The sequence below is a fragment of the Lepidothrix coronata genome, unplaced genomic scaffold (assembly GCF_001604755.1).
Source record: "Lepidothrix coronata isolate B3197 unplaced genomic scaffold, Lepidothrix_coronata-1.0 Scaffold3, whole genome shotgun sequence".
Classification (NCBI taxonomy): domain Eukaryota; kingdom Metazoa; phylum Chordata; class Aves; order Passeriformes; family Pipridae; genus Lepidothrix; species Lepidothrix coronata.
This window is the reverse complement of record NW_016690183.1, coordinates 8120282-8136586: the sequence shown is the minus strand read 5'-3', so window position 1 is coordinate 8136586 and position 16305 is coordinate 8120282. Positions and strand designations below refer to the sequence as shown.

General features: G+C 37.6%; 1 protein-coding gene across 4 annotated transcripts in view; it reads left to right on the top strand.

Annotated features, from left to right (window-relative positions):
- The window catches only part of TPK1 (thiamin pyrophosphokinase 1), a 307366-nt gene that overhangs the window by 51219 nt on the left and 239842 nt on the right, over positions 1–16305 (top strand). For 3 of the 4 annotated variants that reach the window (XM_017823190.1, XM_017823227.1, XM_017823209.1), the window contains exon 2: positions 4973–5047. The exons of the other annotated variant lie outside the window; for it this stretch is intronic. In XM_017823190.1, the coding sequence (XP_017678679.1) occupies positions 4973–5047 (75 nt within the window). The remainder of the gene's footprint in view (positions 1–4972; positions 5048–16305) is intronic. 4 annotated transcript variants of the gene reach the window in all.

Below are 16305 nucleotides of genomic sequence, written 5' to 3'. Positions count from 1 at the left end.
AAAATCCCAAGTCACTTCAGTAACTTTGATCTGTAGCAATAGCCTTATCTATCGCTGCTGCAATTCTGCATGAAGATTACTTTGTTATCTTCGCTGTTTTTATGAACTGCTTTCTTTAGGGTTTATTATGATGGGCTCCCACTAAATATAGCTTATGTGGAATTCTTAGAATCACATATTAATTCTTCTGCAGAAGAATTAACTTCATAATTAACTTCAACTGCCATAAAAAGAGCTACCTTAACCTGTTGCTCTGCTGTCCTATCAGTCAATTTTGAAATTGTGAAAAAATGCCTTGTCCCTTCCCAAATACTCTGACATTTAAGTAGTCAGTGACTGTTCGTTTAAAAAATTAATCTGAGGGGTAGGAATTTCCTGAATATGATATGGTACTGGAAACCAAATATTTATTTTTTTTAATATCATAGTATAGTTATCTGTAGATTGATGTGAGAGCAGCAACAACAACAAAGGAAATTTTCAGTGAGATCATTCAGAGGTTTTCTCTCTCAGAAGCTGTTTTATATCTGGACTTCCACTTATGTGATTAGGAATATGTGTGACTGCAATATGTTTTCAATGTATCTTAGTATCTTTGTTATCTAGATGTATTTCTATCAGTACAGAAATTTTCTGGAAACTGAAACTATCTTCCAGCTTTCATCTCTGCCCCCATACTACCTGTCTCTTTCTTACTTCTTCCTCTGTACTAAACCTGCCTCTTTGTAGATGTTTGATAGATCACTGGAAAGGAAAGGAATCACTCCTCTTCAGGCAAGCAGTAAAAAACAAATACCAAAACCAAACCAAAACATTAACCACTTAGTGTAAGCCCTTTTCTGTGGTTGAAGCTCTGACTTCGAAGTCATATTTGGTTAGCAACTCGAGGCATGCCTGTATCTTATCATAGCGTATCCCCCATTGTATATTACTGCTTACATAATTTCACAAAGACAGGGAATAGTAGTGATCTTTCCCAAAGGCCCCCTTGTTTGAAGCACTGAAAGCTTTTTTTCCCTCTTGGAAAATTCAATAGCCAAGAACCTCACAGTATGTGGGATAACTCCTAGCGATATTATTCTAACACTGAAAGGAAGCAGAGGAGTGGTATGTATTATTTTACTGGCTACCAGAGAAAAGGTTGTCTTTAAAAATATATATGCCTTTTGCATATGCTTTGTGACAGACATACAGCCTAAAGACTGGCATATGACAAGGGGAAATCAATAAAAAACACATAATGATATTATAAATATTTATAGAATAGCTAGATGAGTATAACATGACAGGGAGAAGTCAAGCAGGCTTTTAGAATAGCAGAACTGTGCTCTAAAATTTATTGGAATTTTTCTGGGTGAGTTACAATGGGGTAAAAAGGCATAACATAGGCTGTCAGGGACATTCACAACGCTTTTGATTAAAGTAATTTCTAAGCAACCATGAGAAAAGCTTCATCAAAGAAGTGCAGCTAAATAAAAGTTGGAAAGCAGAGAAGGGAAAAAGTTTTCAGAAGGGATGACGTATTCATAGAGCGTCCCAGTAGAAACCTGTAGGGATTGATGACTGATTGATTTGTAACTTCAGAAATTAGGGAAAGGGTTCTCTGTGTTTCCAGCAGGATTAAAAATGATACAGCTTTATCCAAAGACTAGGAATTTTCCAAGTCTGCTAAAAGACTTTTTTAACTATATTTTTGCATATAACTGCCTATTGATGTAGTTTTATATCTGTTAATACATACATATGTAGCTTGGTCCTGTAAGACTTCAAGGTTTATAAGCAGCCAATAGAAAAACAAGTTGAGAAACAAATTTAGTTCCGTAAATGAAAGTAAAATTTTCCTATAGTCATCCTCCTGTCCTGTAGAAATCAGCCTTAGTGTGCGGCTAATTCATCTACAGGAGGACTTTGACTGTGGGAATTGGCTCCATTTGTTCTCTGTGTTGATGTAAACATCAAGAATAAACTGGAGGTTTTGTACAGAGAAATTTATTCTTTTCTGCTTGTGCTGCAGATGGTTGAATTTGCTCAGTCTGCAAAAGCTGCAAAAATACATAGGGAAAGAGAAAGTTATACTAAAAATGGAAGAAACTATGCAAAAGGCAGCAAAAGAATAGCTTGTTCTGCCTTTATCAAAGGCCCGCAAAAGCTTCTTCAGTGGAGATATCCATGTCTGGGGAAAGGTTATTTTTGCTGCTGAATTCTTGCTTATAGAATCCTCTTTCCCGTTAATCCAAACAGAGCACAATGTCATTAATGGTTGGGTCAGGGTGCTAATTATCTTTGTGAAAAATGGATGGGCAGACAGTCAGGAGATAGATGCTTCCTAATTTGTTAAGGGCTTTTAAAGATAAATGGCCTTGAAGTAGATTTGTTTTCAAATGAATAGCCAGTAGAGTGCTCAGAGCAGTGGCATAGTGAGCTCTCATCAGTTTTTCTCAGAGTGATGAATGTTGCATATTCTGTCTGCTGACGTGGTCTTTGCCTTCAGATGTCCCAATTTATTAACAGTTTTTTAGGGCAATGGTGGTAAATTACTGCAGCTCAATTTTATTACTGTTTTACATCTACCGAGGACTGAGCCCTGTATGCAGCTTTATATTAACTCAGCAAGCACCATTAAAATATTGACATTTAGGCTCATTTTGGTAGCATTAATCGTAGCATTAATCATAGCATTTTATCATGCGTTAATTGCATGAAATGACTGGTTTGAAATAACTGGAATGTTTACTTTTCTTAAAGCAGGAGAAACAATAATTTCCATTTCTCCACTTTTTCAACGTATAACTGTGCTTTAGAAAACTCAAACAACAAACAACCCAAAACTCACAACCTGCCTGCTTCTGATTGTGTGTGTTGGGGGCATCTTATTCTTAGCTTCCTTGCAACAACTGAACATGTAAGAGCCAGCAGCTCTTACGGGCCTCACTGGAAGCTCTTGGAAGTGTCACCTCTGAAAATCAGCCTCTGAAGTCTCAGTGTGAATACCCACAGACAGGCCTTGGCTTCAAAAATGTACCTCAATGTATATAACAAGAGTACTCCTGATGTGCAAAAAATGCTGAAAATCTACAGCATTTTCATATGTTGATACAGCTTAAGGGTTTCAAATAGGCACAGAAATGCCTTTTGTTATTCACCAGCAGGAATAGCCTTACAGCACCCATGCATATTTGTATTACCCTATCAGTAAAAGAACCTGTGATATTTGCTGGCTCTTTTCAGTGGAGGGCATCACTAGATGATTATGTTTAATATAAGGAGCTGGCAGCCTCTCTCACTTAACAATCATTAGGAGATCTGTGGAGGCCTCATTTTGTGAGGCAGTTGGAAATTGGCACTTAGTTTAGATGTATTGTTTTCTACCTTTCTCCTAAAGTTCAAGGACAAGGCAAAACTGTTCGGACTACACAAAGAAAAAAGTTTTTTCACTTTCCTTTGTTTACTTGCTCCTCTGACCTCTCTGTTTATTCCCTACGAAAATTTATTCCCCACATAAATTTATTCCCCCATATGTACATGAATTAAAAGGAAGTGTGGACCATGTCAGGAAAAATGAAAGTGGAAGGCATGAGGGGAGGTATTTCAAAGCACCATGCAGAAGATAGCTATGAAAATCATGTAGACTTTTTGTGGGGTAAAAATTATCTAGGTCGTTATGTTTCTCTTGATACTTATGAAAGAGACCAATACTGTTACTTCTGTTCTAGGGAACTGAGGCATAGAATGGGTCAATGGGGAAAACCTAAATCACTCAAAAGGCAAAATGCAGAATAGTGGTATCCCAGTCACTAACTTTCACTTCCTGCTCCTAACCATGCGTTTAATTAATTATTTTAAATACTGCTTCTCCCAACTCTCACCCCAAGATGTTCCTACGTCTTCAGGACTTTGACCACCTGTTATTTTCCCTGGTAACATCATATGGCTTAAGCTACAGCTTCATCTGTAGCCTTCTGCCTCCTGCTATACAGGATCTTCTCAAAAGCTTAAAAGACTTTCTAGTGATAGAGGTTTTCTTTTTTCAATTACAGTGGCTTCATATGACCAAATAATACTTCATTAACCTGATTGCCTAAGGATATCAAGCTCCAGAGGAAACTTGTATTCCTGTATGATTGGCAAGATAATTAGGAAGTGAAATAATGCAAATCCCACCACAGGCAGCTGACAAAAGATTTATGTATTTACTCTTTGAATTCAAAGTGTGTCATATCATAAATCCTTTTTTTCTTTTAAGGCTTTTATATCTGTGGGTTTATTATTGACCTTCACAATGCACATTTTGCTGGGGCAGGAGGCTTTATGAGCTCAATCAAGTTGGGCTGGTAAATCCACCGAGGTTTTTAGTCTGCAGTATCACCTAGATAACACAGGTTCAAGTACACTTTTTCTCTTACTAGCTTTTGATTTGAAGCTCCTGGGTCATGGGCTTTCATTCTGTATTTAGAAAGTATCTACCAGAGTGGATCTACCAAAATTAGAGCTTTTATGTGATATTAAAACACAGGCACAGAAGCCACTGATGGCTGCAAGAGTTCTTCATTGGCCAGGAGGGTGGAATATTGGATGCAGATTAGAGGCATCTTCATATGAAGTCACCTACTGCCTTCCCTGTTAATAGAGGGTAGGGTGAAGCTCATGTCAGTATTCGTTGCATTTAGGCAGCAGCAGCAAGTGGGAGATTAAATGAGAGAGCTGTATAGATATGGGGTCCTGTTGAGGGTGGCCTTCAGTAGGTAAAAGTCACTTATAAATTAAACGTTTAATAAAACCCTACCAAGTAAAAGGTATCTAATGAAGTTCTGACAGCTTCTCTGTCTAAAAATGGTAAAACCTAAGAAGCAAGGAAATTTGTGGAGTTGATCTAAGGTGGTTGGACCAAAATTAATCTGGCAAAAGGAAAATAAAAAAAAAGAAGAAAAAAAATCAATAGTCTTGCTAATGAGAATCAACATTTATCTTGCAGGAAACCTGAAGTTTTGCCTTCTGATTCTGAACCAGCCTTTAAACAAAGGTCATTTCCATTGTCTGTGGAGCAAAGGTAATAATAACTTACATACATCTTCATTTGCTTATTTACTTAGCTGCTACCTGGCTAATGTACTTCATGTCTGTTGAATTGCAGTGTGGCAATTTGCTCTTTGCTAGAGCAACCTTCTGATGAGGGCGTAAATTGGCAGAATATGTCCCTTGTTGCTGAATGCAGCAAATGGGCTGATTATGCAGATTTTGCATCTCTGCATTGAATACGTCAGTGGGAAGTTTATGGACTGATCTATATAAGACCAGCTTTTCATAGGCAGCTTAGGAGCGATCATTGTTTTGCTGACAAAGTGCAGCAGATCAATGGTGCATTTAAGAGTCTGGAAGCAAGCATTCCTTTAAAGGTCATAAGTGAAATGTTTTCATTTTAATCAAAATAAAATGAACCGTGTAGATATTAAGTTGTGAAAGCGGTGGGAATTTGCGTGCTTGTCAGAAATATGCAAATCAGATTTCACTACCCCTTTGTTAAATATGCACAGTGCTAATCATCATCTCTGGTATGATAGCTTCAGATTTACTGACATTTTGTGGAGATATGTAAATCTCTACAAGCTTGGAACTATTAATTCCTCCAGTGCAGGAATGTAGTCCTTCAGAAGCTTTCTGAAAAGCCACAGGAACTGTCTCCAACTTGTTACCAGGATGTGAACCTTGCAGAGATTCCTCTTAACGGACTGAGGAAGATAGAGCTATTTGATTTCACCATAGGCATAAGGACAGGCAGGGGGTAGCTGTGCAGTTGAAAGGAATTGGAATAAGTGTTAGGATGTATTTGTATCACTTAATTCCAGTAAACACAAATTAGGTGCCTATATAGCCAGACAAGTGAGAAAAAAAGGGAGAGAGCTGCACTAGATGATTCAAAGCATCTGAAGAAGTGCTGTACCCCAAATGGGCTCGCTTTCATTTGCATAATCAGCAAGAAAGGGAAGTGGAAGGGCTGTCAAGTTATTTTATAGATGTGATTCTACTTATTTTTGCATTTAAAAAGATACACTGAGAGACCTCTTCTGTATTAGGTAATGAAGGAAAGAAGGTGAAATGTTTTGATCTTATTTCTTTGTCCCACCTTAACTGTTTTGAGGGTTGAGGTTAAAAAGAGAGACAGCAAATCAGACATGCACAGTTAATGGCAGTATTTGGTGTGTTGTAGTACCTTGCATGTGTTTGTGCTGTGTTCTGTTAATCAGACTATGTTTTTGTCTGTCCTTAGAATTTTAAGTCTTCCTCTTTTGATCTAACCTTCCGGCATGGAGTGCTCCTAACTGTTAACACTAATGGTCTTTTAACTGTAGTGCTTCTGTAAAGGCTTGGGATAAGAAGCTGAATAAAATCGAGTAGACCTAAGACTGCTTTGTGTGAAACTACCTCAATGGGTTCCTGTTCTCTGAGCATAATTGCGTGTACAGTGATTATTGGTGCTGTGAATAGTGTCCCAAAGAGTTTGTGAGACTTAGGAGCAGAAGTCCTATTTAAGCTAATAAGACTTCTGCTGGTAGATTACTTTTGGAAATAGATGGATATTTTCTATCTAAGTAAAATCTCAGGAAGGTGGTGACATAGTGGACCTGAAATGTTTTTCTTCAAAGCATCTTCAGTAAACCTTAGTGAATTCAGGACAAGGTTTTGGCAATACCTGGCTTACAATTCTAGTGGACTGCTGTAGATATCAGCAATCTTCTGGATCCTACTTCTGAAAGAGTTTCAGCACAGAGACTGTTGCAGGACTAGGAGAACCTGGGGAGTTTGGTATGGAAACTGAAAGAATTTCTGAAAGAATGAAACATCCTTAGAAACTGTGCTTGATGACCAACTGTATATGTTTGAGATCTCATAAATGAGTGATGAAAAGGAAAAAATGGGGCAGTTAATCCACAGAATATTGCCAGCTACACAAATTAAGGGGAAAAGGGAGAGAAAAATGGAAAGGAAGGAAAAGAAGATAAAATATTGTCCATCTTCTCTAAGCTACAGCAATCTTGGGTGTTACACTGAGTACAGAATGTGTTATTTTCAAGTAGATTGTGTCCTGTCAAAATAATTCATTTCATTAGCCTTGTCAGTTTAGCGTCAAGTAAAATTGAAGGTGTGATTGATATGTCCTGAGTTTGAAAAAAAATCACATCAATGTGTGGCTATTCTAGGCTGAAATCATCCCAGGTGTAACTCCTCTTGACCTCAAGAAGAAGTGGTTGCAGCTAATTAGCCTTTGTCTTATTACAGACTTGTGAGAAATCTATTTTTACTGACATACTTTTGAAAAGAAGTATTTCAGTCTGTACAAGTTTGCATGAACTTCCTTCCCTGTGCTTTGTGAAGGACATTGATCAGTTTTCATCACTTCCAGAGGACATCTTTTACCACTCTTGCCATACAAGCAGGGTAAGTAAAAATAGCAAGTTAGTACAAGTTAAAGAATATATGATTTTAGTTTATTTTATTCACTATGTAGTAAATCAATCTAGAACATGTTCCCTTTGTGTTAGGTACAGTCATGCAGTATTAGTGCTGTCCCAAAGGATGAAATTTTAGGATGAAATGTGGGAGAAGGGGTAGTTTTTCAAAGCAGGATGAAGAATAACATGACAGAAAACACTGGTTGTTCCCTGAGGGATTTATTGGGTTGGGTATAGTGAGAAGAGGCAAAGGAAGTGGCAAGCAAAATTGAAGGGAATAGGTCAGTAAAGGGGAATAGGTAAGGGAAAAAGCTCTCACAGTAAGTGAAGCTGATATAAGGAGACTGAATATGGAAAAGTGAGGTGGATGCAGAGGGTTGGAAGTAGGCTATAAGTAAGCATAAGGCTGGGAACATCAGTCAGATCCATCAAAAGTGCTTTGACTGTAGCTGCTAATGGAGTGATTTTTACCTGAGGAAGTTGTATGGATTCCCTTGCAATCTTGATCCTAATTGTGGAAAATATATGGAAGAGTCAGGGTCCCGCTTTCCTCAGAGCTGCACATTTTTCTGTCTGTGAAGTCTCTGTAAGGAAGACTGAATCCAGTATGGCCTTACCTTAACAACACCCTTACACTTTCTAAATTCCTGCTTATGTGAATTTTCTAGTCTCTAAATTCCTGCTTATGTGAATTTTCTAGTCTCTAGGGCTACTTTGCAAGTGGTTTCACATGTAAATATATCTTTAACAGAAATTACTCTGAATCTAAAGTCTAAAGCTTATGTTAAGTTTGAAAAGTACAGAAGCCCAGGCTTTAGTGCCTGAAAACAGAATGGGCTTTCTGGAGAGTTACATGAAAGTTCCTGAGGCTTTGATTCTGCTCTTTAAAATCTCATTAATCAGAAATGCAATGACTTACTTATGCCAAGAATTTCACCAATGTCTAGTGGTTGCAAGTGCTTCTGTTTTTTGATGTCTCCCTAGGGAAGAGGCAGAATTATTGCAGTGCTGAGAAATTATCTCTGTAAAATTGTCTCAAGTTCAGGACCTGAAAGTTGTTTCCTGTTTCTGAAAACATTGTCCCTATAAGCTACTCAAATGATCCAGAATTTTCTTCATGTCCTCACTTGATGATAGGATGTTAAATGACTGTACATTGTAGAGTACTTTCCTTTCTTAAATGTTGACAGTTACAGCTTTAAAGAGCAAGGAATTATGCTTTGAAAAATAAGATTATTATTTCAAGAATCAGAGTAAAATGGCAACATTCTACAGCAATCTGATGAAGTTGTGCTTTACAGTAAGAAAATGGGTCCATGGATATTTTTCAGTTCTTTCAATGGTTGTGATACATTGGCCACTGTGTCTTCCTCAAGAGGATTGTGATCTTTTTCTGCAAATAAAGATGTTCCATGAAAGCTTTTAATCAAACAGAACATGCTGAAGTAGTTTAAATATTAGCCATTTATACTACCAAATGCCCTTGGCTGATGTACTATACTAAACTACCAATATCCTTTTGGAACAGGCTGACTGAATCCTGACAAGGATTCAGTATGTAATGTTGGATAAGTAGATGAGGAGACATCTGTGAAACCAGACTGCAAAAATATGTGCCCTTCAGATGTACATTGCTAAAAAGTCCCTTTCATGGACCCTTCTTTTCAAGGAAGGAAGTCGGGGTCTAGCTATGTTTTCATATGCTGCCCTGCTGATAGCACTGACAGCCACTTCTCTATATGCATAGTATATAGTCATTTTATGACACTTTGTGATCATGGAGGAATTCCAGAAAGAGGAATGTTGCCCACCCTGGAGATTTCAGCTCTATATTTTAGGGGGGAGAATCTGAGTTAACAGAATGCATCCTTCTATACTACAGCAGCAGTGTAATAACTCAAATTCAAACTCTGTTAAATTGTCTTCATGTAAACAGTATTTCTTTACACTACTTCTGTTGTGATTGCTTATCCATAAATTGAGGTTTTTTGCAAGTTTCCATCTCTATCAATACCCATATTGCAACAAAGTGTCTAGTGGATTTTAAATTGTATCTTGAATGTGAGGCAAATTTCCTATCAAGGTCAGCCTACTGTGTGGTGAAAATGCTGCTAATGAATGGATGGTTAGCACCTGGAGGTGACTTGCATTGCAAAATATCTCCTCTTATGAGTAATCAAGTTGGGAAAGCTGCTAATTTGTATCACCAATTTCAAAATCATCTCTCTTTGAATGCCACCTGCTCCCATGCATTTTATGTTCCATATGCTTTTGTCTGCAATCTAATTGATGACTGATATTTTGAATGTCTTCTGTTGAGGTCCAAAAGCTGTATGTAAAGGTAAATAAGATGCAAGTGGTGATGTAAAGCTCAGGTAGATATATAGAGGGGATAGTAACAGATTACTTGGAACAGTTTTATTTTCTCAGAGCAGAGAAAAGGATATTGTAGTTTAATAACAGGAGGAAAATAACCTGACTTTCCCTGGTGCTATTTTTTCTTGTCCATAATTGATACCTTTTCCTCCACTGTCTTTAGTGGTTGAACTCACCTGCACTTCTGGAATTATTGATATGTACAACCATTCACTTGCCCTTTTACCTATCATCAACAAGCTTGCCTTGTTGGCATATGGTGAGCTTTTTTCTCACCTTTTATTTTCATTTCTAGCTGAACTTACTTGTAGTATATCTCAAATTTGTACTGGACCCAGAATTGGCAGCTGGCATAAAACTTAAGGGAATTCAGAGCAGCTACTATTAATAAATAGGAAAATGTTCATAAAAATGGTGATTGGGATGTCACATGGACTGGTATGCTTTATTGCACTTTCCAGCAGGCATCCAGACTAGCAGTAACTCTTACTGTGGTCCTCAGCAAAACTACTCTGTTCTTCCCTGAGAACAGAGGGACTATGTTCTATTAGATTCTGGATGTGTCAAAATGAAGTTCATTTTTTCCACATTTGAATCAAAACACGAATATAATTTTAAGTTTGTATTCAGTAACTTAAATTAGCTGTTCCATGCCACTCAATTTAGATTTTAAACAGCATTTTGTTGTGGTGGTGTGCCTGTTGTTGGACTGCACACAGTGAGTTAAGGTCCTTCAACCACAAGAGTCTGAGAGAAGTTGTTTAAAGTGTTCTTAAGGGTAGGGAATCTATGATTTAAGAATATGAAAATCTGACCCTTTCTAGGGCTAGCTAGCCCCGTGCTTTAAGCTTGGAAATGAATCACAGAATCATTTAGGTTGAAAAATACCTCCAAGATTATTGAGTCTAACCTTTGACCAATCACCACCTTGTCAACTAGACCATGGCACTAAGTGCTACTTCCCATCATTTCTTAAACACCTCCAGGGACAGTGACTCCACCACCTCCCTGGGAAGTCCATTCCAATGCTTAACAACCCTTTCCATGAAGAAATTCCTCCTCATGTCCAACCTGAACCTCCCCTGGTGCAGCTTGAAGCTATGTCCTCTTATCCGGTCACTTGTTACCTGGGAGAAGAGACCAACGCCCACCTGGCTACAGCCTCCTGTCAGGTAGAGAGTGATAAGGTCTCCCCTGAGCCTCCTTTTCTTCCGGCTAAACAACCACATCTCCCTCAGCTGCTCCTCATATGACCCTCCAGACCCTTCACCAGCTTCGTCGCCCTTCTCTGGACATGCTCCAGCATCTCAATGTCTTTCTTGAAGTGAAGGGCCCAGAGCTGGACACAGTACTCAAGGTGCAAAGTAGTATCTGGATCTTAGTACATGCGGTAGTTTGCATTAGCAGGGATTTTGGGAAGAGAGTTTTTTCTAGACTACGCTTTGCCTGTGACTCAGTGTATAAGCTTGATGTCTACCAGATTTTCATTGTTGAACTGGAAGCTTTATATTTATCTTCATAAAACTAAGCTTAAAACTCCGGAAATATGGTAAATTTTCCTATTGGTGACTGTATATTGTTAGTGTGTGTCTGGTTCAGAATTGGGGTTCTTGAGAAACACAGCCTGGGTATGTGAACCTAGGAATTTGCAAAAGTGAGTCTCATTGATTTTTGTGAATTTTTAAATAGTTACTAACAAAGCTGAGAACAGAGCTGATCTTCCAGGTCTTTTGGATAGTTCAAGTTTACTCACCATAGTAGAAACTGTGATAGAATGAGGTCTTTGGATAAAATTTGAGACATACTGGGCTATTTTTTTTGTTGGTGGTGATTTTAATTTTCTGCAAATCCAGCAACAGGAAATTCTGAGATCTAAAAGGATTTTTTGTTTGTTTAATGGATTTGAGATTTTTTTTGAAAAATTAAATAAAAAAGAGTAATTAAGATTCCCCTCTGTGATGCTTTGAAAAGCTAAACCCCGCTGAGCTGAAGTTCAGAGTAACAGAACAATAGAGAATTACTTTGAAGTACCAGTGAGAAGCATAACAGATGATTACAGCACAAGAAAAAAATGGGAGGTTATTAAAGTGCTTTTTCTATGAAGCCAGGATGCAAATCCCATTAGGGGAGTGCTGTTGTCACAAGATTTGCTCTGTAGATGCCTTTGATAGCATCATGTTATATATCAGGTTACCATGATGTTTCCCAGAGGACAGTTGAAAGAAGGAGCTTTGGAAAATATTGTCGGGAGAATGCTTTGGAGCACCCCAAGCAGAAAGAGAAGCATAAGGCAATAGAAAAAAAAAAAGATTCATAGCTCATTTTGTTAGTATTCAACAAGAGAAATGGTACTGGGAATGAACCCAAGGATCAGGGGTGAATGCATTAGGTTAGCATAAGTAAGACTTGTGACAGAAAAGAGCAGGTTCTTAATCCCATAAAAGGAACACTTGGATTTTCACTGCCTCAAGCTACACAGTGAAAAGCATTTAAAAAGATTGTTTCTCTGGGAGTTACTACAGGGCAAAAGTATTGTTTTCGTAGCTATAGCTTAACATGAATCCACTACAAGGGTAAAATGTAAGGTCTTGTAAAAGATGGATGTTATTTAGAGTTGCTGGTGTCAGGGTCTTCTCACTGGCTATGATGGCCTTTGGATCAAACCGTTGTGTTATGTTTTTCTCTTACTCCAAGATTGCCTTAGGGCAGAAAAACTGTTTTTATTTAAAAAAAAAAAGTTAAAATAAAAAAAACAAATAAACAAAACAAACAAACAAACAAAAAAACCAACCAAGCAGAACCAAAACCAAATAAACTAAACAAAACCAAACAAAGCACAACCCCAAAAACAAACAAAAAACCAAAACCACCAAGAAGCCCATACTGGTATAAATGTCTCACCTTGGTTTTCAAATCGTGATTGCTTTTAAAAAGTGCATCTCCTCTTTTTAATTTGCCTAAATCTGGTTATATTTCCAGATTTTGAATTTTAAAAGTTTTGATTACTTTATTACCATGGTTGTAAGAATAACTAACTCAGGCAGAGAACAGTTTAACTCTTCTGTAATATGTCGAGACTATGCTAGTATTTATTAGCTACTTGACTGATAGAGTGTAAATCCTTCACTGTATTCAGGGCCTGAAGTCACATCAGTAGTTTGAGATTGTGGGTGTTGGATTGCTGGTATTCACATCTGAATGGTTTACAGACTGTCTTGCACTCACCCGTATTATCAAGTATTAAAATTGAACTTTAAATTCATATAAGTAGAAAATAGCTAATTTTTCTGCTCTACTCATTATCTCTGCTCTTTTGTACAGGTAGGCTGTTTTGTTAGATTTCAGCGTTATATAAATGTGTTACTAAAAAGAGTACGTGCATTTGCATTTCGAAAACAACATAGTGAGATTATTTTTTTTAATGTGTAACTGGTTAGATTTAGGCAAAAAAATAGCACGTAGAAGTGGAACAAGTACTGTGGCTATCAACACTCTTTTTTCTCACAATTCTTTATTTAATACACTGAGGAGATGAGGGTGATGTACCTCAGCCTGTCTTTGCTTTCATTGACAGTGAATTACACTGTAACAGAAATTCAAAAATTGTCATATATTTCTCATTGTGGAAAATTCCATTGACCTCAGAAATAATGGGGGCAACCTATAATTTTTAAGGGTGTTTTACTATCATATTCCATTGTTGGAAGGTTTATGACTAGCAGCCTGATGTAGAAGCTCTTGATATCAATATGCCTTCAGTTACTTTGAATTAATTTGGTTCAGACCTTCATAAAATTCTTTCTTTAGAGAGGGCCTGCCTTTGTTTTTACTGAAATAAAGCTTAATGTTAACTTTGGTGTCCTGGATAAGATGTAAGCAATTGGTTCAATGTAAGCTGCAGTAGCACTGAAGTAATTTGGTACTTTACAGTATGAGTATTATTCTGTTGGATTTTCTTTTGAAAAATCCCATCTGCTTATGTTCATAACCCAAGGTCTGGCTCACTGGGAGTTCTGTTTCTGGCAATATGAGTTATTCAGCAGGTAACTAAGTTTTTCCTTATGTTTGAACATGCACTTGTCTTTCAAGCTTCTTGATGTTACCTACATCAAGTACTTGGCTTTAGCTCCCCTCTTCCAGTAAGCCATAGTAGTCCATAGTATTAGCTTGGTGTTTGTGAGGTGTAATAAGCTATCAATAATTGATATTCAGGTTAAACTGGATAGAAAAATCTAGAACAGCACTCTTGAAATGTGTTTCATCAGAGGAAGAAAAGAGAAAGAGGGACTGATTTGACATTGCAAGTCTTTGAAGAGGCCCCAGACATTTTGAAGTGGAAGAACTGGAGAGGCTCAGAATGCATCTAGACTGTGCTATTTGAAAATGTTAGGTGGCCTACAAAGAGCACAAATTTGTAACATACTGTCACAATGACTTAAAATTAATTTGGGGATATGTCAATTCTGTACTTTACTAATAAACTCCAGATATTTACAAAGAATTTTGAGTAAGTGATTTAGCCTGAGAAAGTACATGGTTCAAGAAAAGAACACAGCTCATGTTTTAATATAGAGTTAAGATGGGTCCATTGGACTTTGAAGTCCTTTGAGGTACAAAGCAAAAGTGATCTAAGTGTAGTATCTGGCCCAGATCATACCAAAAGTAAGAGACTTTAATTATCTTTTGGGTTTGGATTGCCATCTTAAATGGACTGTGGTTTCCCAGCCTTCTCTTTGACCCATCCAGGACTGAGCACTGAGCAGCTGAGGCATGCAGTCTTGCAGTACATATTAACAGCTTTGGCCTATGTTTCATCTTAACTTAAAACCACTCAAAACCCTGAATGTTTGAACAGTCCATTTACTGTCTTGACAGATAATCCAAGATAAAGGGAATGAGAATTATACCTTCTTTTCCTAGGAGGATAAATATTAAGTTCCTTACTCCTCACACAGAACATGACTGCCAATAAACCTTTGCAAAGCAGCAATGCGGTATACGCTCTCATTCTCTAAAATCTTCTGAAGCTAAAGAATTTTAGGAATCAGGAGAATTTTCTGGGTGAGCCTATATCACAGAAGCAGTATAGAAATGGTCTCTAATTTTCATCGGGTTTTTTTTCCTATCTCAGTTTAAGTAAACATGGAAAATTGCATCCTCTGTGATGGATTTGAAGGAGCCTCTGTGGTCATTTGGACTTAGATCTTTTCATTGCTAAAAAGATGTAAAGTAATTACAGATCTGAAACATGATTTTTGATGAGTTTTCTGAAGAAAGTGATTCATATCAGCGAAATGTCCTCAAGAAGTCACAACATTTGGTCACTGCCAAATGAATTGCCCTTAGCGTGGCATAGATCACATGTCAACTCTTTAACTGAACTGTGTAATCATTTTGACAAATGTATGCAAGGCCGTTGTGTAATATCAGAAGGTGTATTTAAATTGCAGGAAGGCTTTAGATCATCAGAAGACACTTCTGTCATCAATAGTAGTCCCACCAAGAACTTAGAGCCAGGTGGAACCTCTAAATACCTCACAAAACTGTTTTAGTTCACTCCACTTACCTGCTTAGCCAGAGACTCAGAGACTGTGCTTCTTGATTTGTTTTCTGAGGTTGGATAACTGTTTCAAAAGTTACTGTGGGAATGGAGTGTGAGCAAAGACATGGGCAGAGAGAGTGGGAGAGGAACATACCCAAGTACATAGAGCATTACTGTGTAATCCATCATTTTTAGGAAAAAAATATTAGGTCAGGACAAAAGGGATTGCAGCCAATTTTAATTCCTGAGAATATTGACATATTAAGGAAGTAGTCTGGTTCTTCTGATTTGTCTATACATTGTCCTTGGTGGTGGTGTAATATAAATAACTGTGATATTAGCAACTGTTTGACAAAAGCTACAGTCTCCTTCTTTTTTTTTTTTTAAAGTTTTTATCTTTCCCTCTGCTTCCTGAAAGAGAATAGAAAGCGTAAGAGGCTTCATGAGGCATAACAAAAGTCCACTAAATATCACACTGACAAGGTTTAAAGTTGCTTCAGTAGTAATGCACTGGGTCCTACAGTTATATCTCACTTAACTTGGGACATTAGTTTCTTAGTTTTCTGAGTTGATGCCAGTGTTTTCCTCTCAGTCAGTCTCAGGAGATCTGAGCTGTCTGCTGGCTCTGGCTCTGCACAGAAATTTAGATATGTCTACTAGGTACCTAAAAGTGAGGAGGTGTGTAGGCCTGAATAGGAGCCCAGATGTCAGGTTATTTTTATTTCTGTTTCCTTGGCCAGTTTACTGCAAAACCAAGAGGCAAGTGAAACAAGAGGTGTCTATCTGCTTTATTTAGTCTCAGTGTTATTTTTCTTCTACCTTCAGATCTTTCCCACTAGCCATCTCAAACTTGCTTTCTCTATTTAGCAACAGGGGAAGGACAATGAGGTTAAGACCCTGGAGACTGCAAAGCTATCATCTAATTTTGAACATGCCTTG